The following is a 15,851-nucleotide window of genomic DNA, read 5'->3' as shown; positions in this document are numbered from 1 at the left end:
ACTTTTTCATATGTAAATAAAGTACTTGGTTTTGGAAAAAATTTCATTTCTGAACTTTCCAAACAAATTTTGCCCTATTTGGATTGCAAGAAAAACATTTCAGGCGGAAATTTTTTCTCTGGAAAATCTTCCCTTTCCACAATTTGGAGGGAAATAATAAAATTATTGTTAATTTAGAGGGAAATCATCATAAATTGAAGGTCCATCTAAATAAAAATTGTATAGGGTAGATTCGTGTTATCTTTCTTCACGTGTAAAAAAAATTGCAATCAGAATGGGTGTGTTCTCCTTGGAGATAGAAATCCTTAAATACACGCTATTCTTGTGATTGGCTCCCTTGCTTGGACATTTTTATCCTGAAATTATCTTGTCTCTACTCAACTCAACTCAACAAAGCCTTTGTCCCTAGGACATATTTTTTAAAAAAAATCTATTCTGCTGTACACCAGCTTTGTTATGCTGATATTTTATACAAGAATACAAGCTGATGTGAAGTGAACAGAGGTTGGCATATCTATGCAACGATCGTTAGCATATGAGGTCATTTAAAATCTTTTAAAAGGAGATTTCTCCAAGCTATTAAATATGTTCTCTAAGGTCATTTAAAACCTTTCAAATGTAAATTTCCATTAGGAATTCAATTCCTTATAAATAATTTCTCTATATCTATACGCTGTGCGCCCATGAAGTTCAGTACTACTCAAAAGGTACAGTGGACCCACTTCATAGAATGATCCAAACCGTTCATTTGTTGAGCCACAGCATAAATAAACCGTATCCCTCGATCGTCTCCATAGGATGATCCCAACCCTCAGATATATAGAGGCTTCTATAATGTGAAATCTCTCTACCACACAGATCGTCTGTGCCACAAACTGAATGTCGAATTCACAGACGGGTATTATATCTGGAATGACTTCTGAGTTTTTGTCGAGGATACCAAGCTCATGTACTGATCCAATATGGAAAAAATCAACTGATTTCTTCAGGGAATATGATGTTGAAAATAAACTGCACTGCATGAGGGATACGTGAAATAAAATTATAAGCAAACCCTTTGCAGCAGAAGAAACAATGCAGTGATGCAAAAATATATGATTAGTGTCAGTGGTTAAATGCAAGGAGAACAGCTGTAACACATGAGATTTGGAATTAGAGCATCTATGATCTTTTGATTCAGTATTATTCTACTAACAAATTAATGTGGTTTTAATTCACACCTTCCTCTTTGGGGATGTTGGGCTGATCGGCCAGTAGTTGATGGAGCCCGCCCATATCGCTGGCACTTCACCAAAAAAAAAAACCTCAACATACAAATGTAAAAAGAACACAAGAAAAACCAAAATTGCTGGATGTAACATGCACTGTAACAGTCTATAAGTGCTAAATGTATATTCTGAATCGCATGAGAGGAGTTATAAATCTCCACTGATTAATAGGAAGGTAGATCTATAAACTTCATAGTATATAATGCTAGCCCGAAATGAATAGTTGGCAAATACTGACTTATACCACCCCTGAGAGAAGTTCTGAATATCTTTAGCATTTTGAAAATAAAATGATGGTGATTAGTCCACATTATGTAGTTGTTTGATGTTTTGGTTACTTCTAGTCATGAGAAGAAAAACGTAGTTGGTTAGAGCTCAAAGGGTTATCTATTGTTTAGGCTTTTCACTTTTTTTTCATAGGTAAGCTTGGGCTCACAACTGCAACATGGAGCACCATAAGTGATAAACAAGGTCAACCCTAAACAGTTGGGTATCGATGTCAACTATAGATGAAATAATGCCCAATCGTTAGTTCACCAAGGCAAGAAGGAAATCTTCCAAGAGCCTACATAGTGGAGTTCCAACTACATATTACTGACCTGGAATTCAACGTCAATGCTGAGATGGTCGATGACTTGAGAAGGTACCTGACAATTTAAACGTTAGTCAGCCATCAATGGGCAAGTTTCAACCTTAAGATAAACCAGCAAAACTGGATTAAAACTATGTCCAAAACAAAGGAATAGACAAACAGTTCCATATCTTACAGCAGAAAACAATTAGAGGGAAAACAATAATTCATTATTAATTTATCTTGTTACAGTTTCTATAACATAATCTCTGGAATAACACTAGAGGGAAACATAAACACAAAATGCAAATGAGCACCATAGGGGTTCATAAATTTTTAAAGAGGGATTTTCTCAAAGTACCTCTTTTATCATAAAATACATCTACAGACACTAAGAGCAAAGACTTAAAAAAGAAGAAGAAGAAGAAGCTATTTGTGGTCACATAAGCAACATTCTATTCAATCAATTGACACAAGCTAGATCTTTGGTTTCGACGTTTCAAGATACATCAGTTTCTCATCTACTAAAAGTGATTCATAACATAGTATATCCTACATCTACACATTAATGTCTTCTTTTTTTATGGGAACTATATATATTTATTAAAAAAAGCGGGCCAAAGGATGGGGACCAAGATGGTCAATACAAACAAACAAAAGAAAATAAAAATACAAGACGAAAACTATCAAGGGAGAAGAAAGTTAAAACATTCGAAGTCACGTCTGCTGGCTTCATTGCGTGATAACTGATCAGCATCTTTTTGGGGAATCTGCAGATATGCTGAAATTTAATTGCATGAGGATTTCTTCAATTGATTGAGCACATCGTCATCTGTTCCATTATATATCCACTTATTGACTTTCTTGGAATTTCCTTCCACTATAACATGGTCAAAGCCACTCATGCCCAACAAGTGAATGCCTTACTCAAAGGGCTTCCACCTCCACAATGGTTGCGTCCGTCTTCCCCAGTGGCCCTGAGTAGGCCCCCCTCGTGGTCCCATTATGCTCACGGAGGATACCTCTGACACCAACCAGCCCAGGTTTCCTCATGCTAGATCCATCAAAGCTCAACTTAAGGAAGCTCAGTGCAGGTGGTGACCATCTGAGAGGGTAACCTTGCTCCAAGGCATTTTGTTTAACCGACCTCATCCCACGATCTTCTTATAGAGTTTTCCGCAACTCCTCTGAATTCTGACAAGATGCTAGTCCACCGCACCATCAAAGAGAAACTATGCTGTTGACAAGTGTAGACTCGTTTGGAAACACCTAAAGAGGCAATTGCTCCTTTCTTTCCATAAGCTCCACAACACTGCCAGAAGGACCAACTCCCAAAGAGTTCCTTAATGTAGGCTGGTAGAGTCCAACCAACATCAAACAACTTAACACATAGGATCATATCACCCAAGCAAACCAGTAGTGAATAAACAATGATCTACTGACTCTCCTGTCTCGAGGCAGAAGTCACAATGCTAGACGATGACCATCATCCACCGATTTCTCAGTTGGTCCCCACGGTAAGAATATTGTTAAGGCACAGGGTCCAAGTGAAAGCACAAACTCAAGGGGGCAGTGTAGGGGATTTTCCCTCTGCATGCTGGCGAAGAGGTCAAAGTTGGCTTCAAGCATGGTCGAAGGAGCGAACCAAAAAGCACCACCTGATTCCCAGACCCACATCCTCCTATCCTTTCCATGATTCTTGACAATGGTCGAATCTAGCAGTTCCATGAAGTTGGCCACCCTATCGAGCTCTCTATCGAAAATTTCTTGTGGGACTAAGCTCTCCAGCTAATACCACGATCTTTCCTCTAGAGCACATCTTTGACTAAGCACCCCAGATCAGAAGCCCCCCAGGAAAAGGTCAAGAAACTTAACTTTGAGAGGTTCTTCTCCACACCATAAGCCATGCAAGAACCTAATCTTACTACCTTTACCTACTCTGAAGTGAATCCCTCTTTGGAAAAGCGGTGATCCTGTCGTAAAGTCTCTCCAAATACAAGATCCTCTACACCTATACTCATCCAATGAGGTCCATCCACTCAAATCTTGGCCATATTTTTCTGCTATCACAATATTCTCCCAGAGATGACTGTGATCTTCCCCGAACCTCCAATTCCATTTTCCCAAAAGAGCCCTTCTCATCATCTTCAAACTTCTAATTCCCAAACCCCAAGGGTGTGTAGCTTTGCAACCCTCTTTCAAATCCACCAAGTGGAAACTTCTCTTCGATATAGAATATTCCCATAAGAAATTTCGTTGTAATTGTTCAATGCGCTTGACAACGCTGATTGGGCTAAAATTTCATAGACGCTGCCTACCTGGCTAATGGATCCAAAGTCCAATAGTCTTTCTACACCATCACTCCTTGGAATAATGGCAATAAAAGTTCCTTATGTGCTCTTTTCTAAAGGCAAGCACTTATGGGATTCCTCAAACAACGCCATTACATCAGCTTTGACCACATCCCAACATTCCTGGAAGAAGGCCAGATAGAAACCATCCAGGACCGGGGCTCGATCACCGTTGATGGAGAACAAGCTTCTTCGAACTTCTTCCTCATTGAACCTTTCTTCAAGCCGATGACAACTTTTTGGGTACAATTGGCTAAAGTCGAGACGCTCAAGCTGAGGAAGAATTGAGTCGTCTGCAGAGAACAAAGAGAGATAAAAGCTCACTATTTCATCAATGATGGTCTCCTGATCTTCCCTTCTAACCTTATTTATCATCAGCGAGTGGATCATATTGCTCCTCCTCCTCGCACCGGCGATGCCATGGAGGTAGGATGTGTTTTTGTCTCCCTCAAGCCACTTTACCCGTGAGCGTTGTCTCCACATAAACTCATCCCAAAGGATCATCCGATTATAGTCCCCTTTGCCTCCTCATTGGATAAGTTTCCGAGTGCTTCCTTGTCCTCTAGCTCCTTGATACACCTTAAAATATTAGTTTTTTTTTAAATTTGCCAAATCCTTCTCTTCTCTAGACCAGCTCTTGAGCGTATCCTTCATATATCGTAACTTCTGCCCAATCCTAACATCAACAGGGCTGCAAGACCGGTCTTCTAACCACCAACCGGCACACTTCTCAAGCATCTTAGGCTCCTAAAGCCAGGCAAGCTCAAAACGAAAAAGGTGTTGATCCCCAAGAGCTCATTGTAGGATCTAATAGAATAGGGTAAGGGTTGGAGACCGACTTAGGCAACGCGACCTAGAAGGTATTGGGGAAGCAATCTACCAACAATTGAGACTAAAAATCGATTTAGTCTGCTTCTACTTTGACTTCTTGCCCAAGTAAAATTTGCCCCTATTGATGGTAAATCAATCGGTGAATTCATATTCACAGCATCCGGGCATGGCGTCGTTTCCTCTCCGGGGATGGAATGAGATGCTCCAAATCCCAACCAACCTGAGGCAGCTGCAGTTTCGCATTGTCTAGTCGTCAGTTCAAGTCTGCTACATTGGAGGAGGGTGATCTCTGAAGTCTAGAATTTTTAGTGTTAAGATCAAACAACCGCATCAATATAGCACTACTACCTTCCCACCCTCCGCCCTCCGCCCACCAAATGATCAGCCTAGGTCCCACTACAGATCAGGGTCACTAATGGATAACTCAGAGGACGCTCCTCATTCAGAGATTGAAAGCACCCCACACTGCCCGAGGCATTAACAATCTGGCTTTCGGTTCTCACCACTAATGATCAATCCAAATAAAAGGGGGTGCAAATATCATTGACATTGGAGTAGTCTTCCTAGCTATCATTGTGTCTCTAGTGAAATAATATCTGTGACATGATGTGTACTGAACCAATCCTCAACTATACTCTGTTGCATGCACCATACGAATGGTATGAAGAGGATGATCTAATTGGAATGTTAAATGGGAAATGATAAATCTAACCCTTTATTTACTAAGGCCATACCCAACTAGTGATTTTATAACTATGAAAAAATGTCACAAAAACACTCGAGGAGGACATGGTTAAAACAAGGGGTGCAGTTATGATTAGCCTTGTTATAAATATGGAAGCAAATTTCCATTGATGGGTGATAGGCCCCACCACAAGATGACATGGATCTACCTTCTATATGCAATACAACAATGCCACATCATAATATGGTGGGTACTGGAATGTAAATTTCAAATGGGTAGACACCATCCAAGCTTTAACTAAAATATGAATAGCCTGAACCCGGGTTTGGTCCTAGTGAAGGTTAGTTATGGACCCGATTAGCCAATGGACCCAGATTGTTGTCAACCCTAATAATGGGCTTCATCTACTAATCTTACCAATTTTTTTGTCATTTATGCAGCCACAGTATCAAGCAACATTGGAAAGCCCTTAACAAATAGCTCAGCCATGTATTCAAGCCCACACGAAATGGGCTCAGGAGAAATAAGCCCATTCGGGGCCCTTAACCCAGGCCTAGTTTATTGAATCTGGCTTTCGGTTCTAACAATCTGGCTTTCGGTTCTCATCAATCCAAAAAAATTGATTGCCACTAATGATCTCAATCATCAAAAAGGGAGCTTGTGCCGGTTGGAAGCTATCAGTAGCATAGTTGTAAATTTCGTTTCGGTGGCCATTTCGTTCTGGCCACCGAAACGAAATTTCGGTGCATTTCGGTCAAAACTTTTCGGTCACACAAAAATAATATTAAAAAATATAAGAAAAATCCCAAAAAATCAAAAATCAATAGAAAAGGATAAAAATCTAATAAATAGTCCAAAATATGTGGCCCAAAAGGCATATTCATTACTTAAACACTTAAAGTCTTGCACAAGTCCAACTGATAGTCTGATACATAGAAGAACATAAAAAAAAAAAAGAGATACATGAAAGTAAAAAATAGACAATAGCTAGTAGCAACAACTCTCAGTCATCATAACCCGGATGATCATACTCAATGTCGTCGTCCCCGGCCCCAACCACAGTAGTAGGTGCTTCAAGATTTTCCCACCCAATGTCTTCCGGCGTGAAAATGACATCTTCTTCTTCCGCAACCCAATCCATCATGACATCTAGTGGTAGATAATTTCCTCAACAAGTCCCTGAAAAGGAAAACATTAAGTTTAATGTCAAAGGTTAAACTTAAAAGCTTAAAGTAATGAGGTGAGAGTTGAAAATATTATATTACGTTGTATACCATTGCCGAAACTCACGGTTGTAATGGACAAACACCAAGTCATCCAATCTCTTGTGCTCCAACCTATTTCTCTTTGCGAAGTGAATGTGTTCGAAGGTGCTCCAGTTCCTTTCACACCCAGTCGCACTGCAGGTCTGACTGAGGATTCTGATCGCAAAGCTTTATAATTCTTCCACGCCACCTCCGAATTAATTCCACCATGCAACAGTAAAGTAACAAATAGTAAAACATTATTTGCTGAGAAACTGAAAGTTAAAATGAATTATACTTAATTAAACAAACAACTCAAATATACCTAGTCCCAACTTCGTTCGGTTGCGGATTGCAACCTTCATTCCAAATATACCCTTAACCTCTCGATAATCCTCAATTTGATTGAGGATGAGGTCTTGTGTACCTTCATTAGGTACCAGTCGAGTGATGCATGCCAGCAAGCCTCTGGTTACTTCACTGTGCCAGAGAAGGTAGGAGTGAAAAAGAGAGCAGGGTTAAGAAAATATCCTGGTGCATGGAGGGAACTGTGGAGTTGCCTATCCCATCTTTGATTGATGATCCTCCAGATAGGCATGTAATCTGATTTTTTCTTCAATCTCTCCTTAATGTTCTCTTTCACCCTATCCATGGCCTCATATAGGTAACCCATCGCCGGTTTGTCCTGCCGATCTACCAAACGTAGAACTCTCACTAAAGGCTCGCTGATGTTTAGAATTTACTTGCATTGGTCCCAAAAAAATTTGTCCAACAAAGTAGTAACTACCCCTTCACTCAGTGGGTGTTGGACAAACCTACTAGTACTATACTCGTCAGACACTAAAATCTGCTGAAGTGCTTTCCGATTCAACGCCGGACTTTGTATGCTAATGGAATTTGTAGCAAATCTGGTCGAAGCAGGACGGCACAACTCCTTCCCACCTTTGAACTTCTTCCTCATCAAATTCAAGAGGCCTCCGTGGTTGTAGATGAACTTTGTAATCGTCCGAGCCCTCTCAATTGTGCTTGCTATGTGAGGAAATACACTCAGTTTGCACAGATGCTCCAAGATGAGATCTAAGCAATAGGTTGCACACGGTACCTCGAGAGGCTAAGGGTATGTTTAGAATGAAGGTTGCAATCCGTAACCGAACGAAGTTGGGACCAGGTATATTTGAGTTGTTTGTTTAATTAAGTATAATTCATTTTAACTTTCAGTTTCTCAGCAAATAATGCTTTACTATTTGTTACTTTACAGTTGCATGGTGGAATCAATTCGGAGGTGGCGTGGAAGAATTATAGAGGTTTGTGATCAGAATCCTCAGTTGAACCTGCAGTGCGAATGGGTGTGAAAAGAACTAGAGCACCTTCGAACACATTCACTCCGCAAAGATAAATAGGTTAGAGCACCAGAGATTGGATGACTTGGTGTTTGTCCATTACAACCTTAAGTTTCGGCAAAGGTATACAACGTAATATAATGTTTTCAACTCTCACCTCATCACTTTAAGCTTTTAAGTTTAACCTTTGACATTAAACTTAATGTTTTCCTTTTCAGGGACTTGTTGAGGAAATCATCTACAACTAGTGACCCTTTGAGCATAGGCCATCTGGATGTCATGATGGATTGGGTTGCGGAAGAAGAATATGTCATTTTCACGCCGGAAGACATTGGGTGGGAAAATCTTGAAGCACCTACTACTGTGGTTGGGGCCGGGGACGACGACGACGACTTTGTCATGCCTCTTGAAGAAGATGTCCCTACTGGTGGTCCATGTGGTGGTGGCGGCGGCGGCGACGACGACGACATTGAGTATGATCATCCGGGTTATGATGACTGAGAGTTGTTGCTACTAGCTATTGTCTATGTTTCACTTTCATGTATCTCTTTTTTTTTATGTTCTTCTATGTATCAAACTATCAGTTGGACTTGTGCAAGACTTTAAGTGTTTAAGTAATGAATATGCCTTTTGGGACACATATTTTGGACTATTTATTAGTTTTTTATCCTTTTCTATTGATTTTTTATTTTTGGGGATTTTTCTCATATTTTTTAATATTATTTTTGTGTGACCGAAAAGTTTCAACCGAAATGCACCGAAATCCCACCGAAATTTCGTTTCGGTGGCCGAAACGAAATTTACAACTATGGTTCCACTCATAGAAAAAAAATTGATTTAAGTTTCTGTTTTTTTCCCTTGAGGATTCAAGGTTCTTCCTCCTTTCCTAAGTGAGACGGTGATCTCACCTTTTGACATGCTTCTGCCTCACCACTCAGCCAACCCGATTGGAATGGACCCCACCAACAGCCTCGCTGTCACTTAGCAGCACCTCTGCTAGACAGACTGACAGACCTCCCTATTCTCGAGCTTCGTGACAAAGGAGGACGATGCTTCCTGACTAGAAGGTCACCTGACGTTTGGCCTGGATGAGATTCCGGCACCGACCGCTTGCCTATAGGGGCAATCGTCATAGCATGAGTCAGGTTTAGCAACCCTTTTGGGTGGTCCATAACATCCAGACGCCTTCCAAAGACACCAGAATAGAGCAGGATTTGAGATACACCTCTGCAATGTTCAGCCCAAACTTCCACCTAAAAGGTTGTGCAGTCAATTTCCATAGCGATGCACAAAGCATCTGAGCAGAACTCTATCAATAAAATGCAGAAGGGAGAAACACCTCTACCATGCCCATTATAACACAAACGGTCAAAGGATACAACTTCTAGATGCCCGCCAATCTTTTGAAAACCTAGATGAAGCAAGCATGCACTGAGAGTTCCAGGGTCCTAGTATACTGCCCAAGCTGTTGTAACACCCCATACCAAGTGTAAGGATTTCCGACCCAAGGGGTGTCGATGATACAGGTTGAGGCCGACTCCGCTCTAACCAACTTGTCTTTGAATGAAGGACCTCCTGAGGTGGGGCCGGATATATTTGTTCCTTCCAAAGCCACCAAAGGCACATAGGAAGAGAGGGCTCCCCAATCTTTCAAATACCGGACTTCTCAAACCCACCTCGATCCTTCACTTCTCTATCAGCCAAACTACAGTATTTTCATATCTCTGTCAAGCAATCCTCCTTTTGAAATTGACAAATCTACATCATCTGCAAACCCAATCTCCTATATTAGGGTTCTGTCTACCTTCTACAGCCTCCACGAATCTCTTCATATTTCGACTACAAACCATATCCCAAAAACCTTCCGGCTCATTCCCTGCTTCGTCACCTCGTCCCGCACAGCTAAGTAGTCTTCACCTCGTCCCGCACGGCTAAGTAGTCTTCTATTCTCTCTCGTCCTTGATCTACATCTCCCCTGATCTCAGAATCGAGTTCTATCTTACGTGTGGGTTCTGAACTTAGCGTAATCTCTAGTTCTGTCCTAGCCCCGATAGAAGTTAGGATCTCTTTCTCTGTCTCGATCCATTTTCCAACAATCCCCTTTAGGGGTGTCAAACTGTAAATCACATCTACACTTGCTCAAATTATTTCCAAATTTAAATTGAATATAAACTTCTAACGAAATGATTATTAATTAGTTGATAGATTTGTGTCTAGCTTTAAAGAAATACGCAACAAGTAGCATATAATCTATGCAGAAAGAATTAAAGAAAGTTATTGCTCAGAAAAGAAAAAAGAAACTAAAGGAATTTGAAGGAATCATAGAAGAAAATAAATTAAAGTAACAAATAAATCTATTTTCAAGAAAAAAAAGGACCGAATATAACTAATAAAGTGAAAAACAACCTCAAACAACTAAGATACTTGTCAGCTGCAAAGTACATTGGTTTGGAAATTATAGGGGGGTGGAAGTCCTACAAGTTTCACATGCATTAATAGAAAGACCAGGTTTATTAGCACGTAGATGTCATACAATTGAATGTTGAATATGCATAGTAACATCTTCAGGATGCATATTCCCAATACAAGTGACTCTAAAAGAAACAAGGAAAAGATAATATATTCATCCATAGTGCTTTCTTAGAAAAATGATCTAGATGCATACTTAAGAAACCAAAGTTACTATCAGCATCAACTATGAATCTTGGAATATCATTTAAACTTTAAAGCCAGAATAGGACACACTATCAAATACTAGAAGAATAGACAGGAAAAGATAGAACAAAGTTGATTAGCTGAGTCCAAAAACATTATTTCATCATGTAACATGAGGAATCATAATATGAAGCATATGCACTGGCAAAAATCTATTCCGAAGTCATCAATAACAGGCCTTACAACTGTCTCATACCCAAGTTACACTTCAGTTATAGGATATGCAAAAAAGTTATCCTCTCTATTCGACAGAGGAAAAACAAACACAACATGTACCAAACAAAGTATAATCTATTCAAAATTATTGAGAGAAAAGATTCGTCAGCCAAGAGTAAATATTGAATCTGTTCAGTAGATTTTTCTCACTCGGAGTGGTGCATCTCATAAAGAGATTTAAGCCCATCCAGGCACTGTGCAAGACTTGGTCGTATCCCCACTCGCAGTTGCATCTGATGCATTGTTGGCTGCATAGATCCGCCCTTCAGCAGTTGCCTGCCATCTCGCAAGATCTTCTCCAGAGATATGACAATGCTTTGAAACTCTTTCCTGATGTTTCAAACAACAGTAGAAACAATACTCAGATACCTCAACAAAAAAAAATCTAGTTCGAAGATTTTCAATATGCATAATATGGCTAAGAGTACTATTAGCTTAATACGATTTACCGATGCTGCACAACAAAAACAATGTCATGTAGCAGGCAGCGGATTAACTCCAAAGCAAGGAAATGTGAAAAAGCCAAGACTTGGAAAAGAAATCACTGTCTCCATATGTAATATGCTCCTATATAATGGTGTATGAATTCGTATCTGAATTCTGAATACAAGACCTACAATTTTTTATCATTGAAAAGAAGCCATGACTTGTGTGACGGGTTCACTTTCAATTGTTTTTTTTTTTTTAAATGGGTTCACTTTCAATTGTTATTAATTAGTTCTCACTTGATAGTGATTTACATAATGATTATCTTAGTTGTAGTGTAATAAATCTTAGAGAAACAATATGTCAAATTGTTGTAACAGAAAGATATTTTCATCACGATTCTCGAATCATAGAAAATCAGGACTTATAATGTAATTATTTTTTTGAAATGGAGTAATAATATAATTATAACCTAACCTTTGTAAAACAAATACTCTTAATGAACCATTTAATTTCATATGCACTTCTCAAGTTTATTCATTCATATTGTCTAGGATTGAGTCACAAATTTAGAGTCATGTACGCATGAAACTAAATATTCAAACATTGCTTGTACAGACAACAAACCTCAAAATCATAATCTAATTTAACTAACACATGACACTTACTCAATATAAATCAGTTTCAAATAACTGGGGTTGACTGACTTATGATTGTTTCATTCCTATGATTTGTTTCCCGACAAGGGTAATTCGTGGCCCCCATTTTATTTTTTTATTTTTCCTATTCTCATGTTCTACAGTGACAAAAAGATAACATGTCCTACGGTGACAAAAAGACGAGTCCAAGAATACAAGAACCACGACATCTATGCTACTAGCAGACTATAAACGCACCAAAAAAGCCTATTAGTGATCCAATATTGTCATCTTAGAAGCCGAAACAACAATTGCATACAACAAAAAAAGCTTTAACAGCCATGACATAATATAACAAACGGCATAGTCTGAAATATCTAGGCGAAGGATATTCTGTAACATACGTGACATGGTAAACTATCCTGATGCAAAAGTTACAAATCTGATGGAACCTTACATAGTCCTTTTCATGGAACCAAAAATGCAATTCAAAGACTCCATTTGTTTCCCCAAGAGCACCTTTGTAATGCCAGAGATATGTGTTAGTTCCCCATAGTTTTTAGTGTTCCTTAGCACCTGGTCATGGAAGAAAAAAAAGGATAAATATTTTGATGAATGTGCAGATAACCCTTTTCAGTCAATAAATATAATTGACATATAAAGCATGAAGCAGGAAGAATGGAAACTACCCTACAAAATGTAAACGATGGTGTGTTTAGTGCCAAGAATAAGATCAACATTGACATTAGAAAGTCAACACCGTACTCAATAAAATGAACATTTAAAAGACCAAGAGCGAGATACAAACCAATGGATTATACAACCGCCAAAATACATAGTTTCAACTCTCAAATCAACATGTGGAATCAGGGAATAATCATTACGAGTAGCTATTTGCGATGAGATGCTGAGGGTGGAGCAATATTTAGCTAGGGCAATGCAAAGGGTAAAAATTGATGAACCAAAAATTTTGAACCTCGGAGTGGTTCATCAATTTCCTTGGCAACCAATCCATAGCAATTGGAAGTGTGAAATACATCATTCATCTACACTTACCGACGTTTAATTACATTCCAATGGCTCGACCAGTAAACAATAGCAAATACTAAAAAATCCATGGTTTCCCAATAGAACCCCATTTCAACCAAGTAGCTGAACCAGAAAAGAGAAGTGGTTTTTCACACAGGTTGCTCATAGTGCAGTTCTTCGTCCACATACATAAACAGAAGCCCCCAATTAGTAAGCATTGAACCAGTAAAATGATTTTTTTTGTTTGTGAGAGAGTGTGTGTGTGTCGGGGGGTGAAAATAACCAGATGACTCCGAAAACCCTGCAATCAGCCTTGAAATGAAGAATGCAGTTCCGAGACGAACTAAAGGGATATATCTACTCTTCTGATTCCATCTTTTCTGAAGCTGTATCTTTGACTTGTTTAATAGTGTCCTTTTGGTCTTTATTATTAAGGTTTTCAAAAGGTCTCTTTCTCTTCTGTATCCTAGTGGATTGGGGCTTTTATTCCCTCTTGCCTTGTGAGTAGACTTATTTTTAAAATTAAAGTAGTGAACAGAGGCCAGTTGAGACCAAGGTTTTAAATTTCGACCGAAATCTGAAATTTCGGTCTGAAATTTCATATTTCGGACGATGACGAAATTGAAATTGACTCGAAACGTTACTTTATTTCGACCGAAATTTCGGTCAAAATTTCGTTTTCCTGAAATTTCGGTCAGGAATTTAAAGATTTCATCCAAAAATCTGGATTTTTTTTTATAATTATTTGATATTATCCTGAAATTTCAGCCGAAATTTCGGAAATTTCAATTGAAATAAATTGGGAGAAAAAACAGCCGTTTTATGGATTTTGTCTAATTTCGCCCGAAATTTTGGTTTCGGTGAGGACGTAAACACATTCCGAAACGGAAATTTAAAACCTTGGTTGAGTCAAATCACAGCCAACTTCTTGCACCAGTCAAAGAATCAAATCAAGCCCTTCATAAGAAATAAAGGGACACAAAAAAAAAAACTTGATTTGCATTAATACGCAAAACATAACGAGATAGAATTATCCATGATTATCAGAAACATCAAACTAATCAACCACGAAGAAATGACTACATGAATCATTCCAATAGGAGGATTGGCCCTTCACTTGCATGGGATAGCGCTATCACGAACTGTCCCTCAAAAATGACAAGAATGGGCAACAAACAAGCGCTTGATTATCAATAATTTTATGGATTACTGATAAAATAAACCACCCATATCATGAAAATAAGACACCATCACTCTACACGAATCAAAATAACCCGTATAAAGATTTCATACGCATTTAAATTAAAGAATAACCCTATTTCCATAGATACACTCTGGCCAGACATTCACATATCTAGAAATGCACCAACTCAACAGAATCTATGGGTATTCATGATAATTTTATTCATATCAAATTCAATGTTCTTCCCCAAAAAAAAATGTGTTTTTCATGAGATACATAGGATTTTGGGCTTTTTTAAACCCGAATTTTCTCTAGAAACCCATAGAACTAAAAGAAGTACAAGAGGAGGACATACGACCTTGTCTCTGAAACCCAAAGAAAATACTAAAGAAAAAACACCACCATATAAAATACTTATCTAACTCGATACGATTTTGGGGTTTAATTACCTAATCTCAATGAGGAATATTTCATGGGCCTTTCAATTGCTTCACGAAAAGGGGAAAAAAGATGTGAAATTACTGATAAAAAGGGATAGAGTGTAAAACCTCTAATCTTTCAATGATGGAAGATGCGTTTCTGAATTGAGTAAGTAATTGAGTTTGAAGCTCGTCCCATCTACTCATTTCATCTCTAACCCTTCTGTATTTTTGCTGATATTTCTTCACCAGCATCTCCATACCCTAACTAAGACACGCAGATTTCTTAGCTTTGAAATCCCTTCCAGAAACCCCCAACGTAGAATTTGGAATAAGTGTTTATCAGGGTTTAGGGTTTAAGGATAGATCTACAAAACTGGCCTTCTTCTAACGACGATGGTTTAGTGGGTGTACATTAAGCACGTGTGCATGGGTTAGGGTTTCTTCCTCTAAACCTAAAACCTCCGCTCTAAAACCCAACTCCTCCTTTTGTTAGCAGTTCTTGAGCGCTATACCGGGAAGGAGAGAGTACAAGAGAAAAAGAAAATAAAAGGGTAATGATAAGTTCGCACCCACTGTAGGATAATTCGCTCCCCTGTTAAAAGTCTGCCACAATTAAGGGTGTCAATTTTGGCTCGGGCTCGGAAGCTCACTCGAGCTCGGCTCGAATCCTTAACGAGCCGAGCCCGAGTTAGGCCAGGCTCGGCTCGTTAAGGCTCGTTAAGAATTTAATATATTTAAATATATATATTATATATTAATATATACATTAAAGGGTTGTCGATGGAGTGAAAAGGGGGGCAAAATGTCACTTCATTTTTGGAACCCCATTTGTTACTAGGACCACCCCCCATAGTGTAAAAAAAGTAGTCAAATTACACTAGTAGGGCTGTCCAGGGAAGATGAGGGGTGTGAACATAATATAACTCGACCGT

The 15,851-nt window shown here is 38.9% G+C and overlaps 1 protein-coding gene across 1 annotated transcript; it reads right to left on the bottom strand.

The window, feature by feature from the left end:
• Positions 1-822: 822 nt before the first annotated feature.
• On the bottom strand, positions 823-15,442 carry LOC143886705 (Pentatricopeptide repeat (PPR) superfamily protein). The gene is made up of 6 exons (XM_077390789.1): positions 15,046-15,442; positions 12,743-12,861; positions 11,372-11,551; positions 1,868-1,915; positions 1,221-1,285; positions 823-1,016 (listed from the first exon to the last, which is right to left on the bottom strand). The coding sequence occupies exons 1-6, from the start codon at positions 15,175-15,177 to the stop codon at positions 973-975; spliced, it is 588 nt and encodes a 195-aa protein (XP_077246904.1). The 5' UTR covers positions 15,178-15,442; the 3' UTR covers positions 823-972.
• Between the last annotated feature and the right edge of the window lie 409 nt (positions 15,443-15,851).

Source organism: Tasmannia lanceolata, unplaced genomic scaffold, assembly GCF_043159265.1.
Source record: "Tasmannia lanceolata isolate RefF3 unplaced genomic scaffold, GAP_Taslan_0.1 ptg000011l, whole genome shotgun sequence".
Taxonomy (NCBI): Eukaryota; Viridiplantae; Streptophyta; class Magnoliopsida; order Canellales; family Winteraceae; genus Tasmannia; species Tasmannia lanceolata.
The sequence above is the reverse complement of the archived record's forward strand: the minus strand, read 5'-3'. Positions and strand labels throughout refer to the sequence as shown.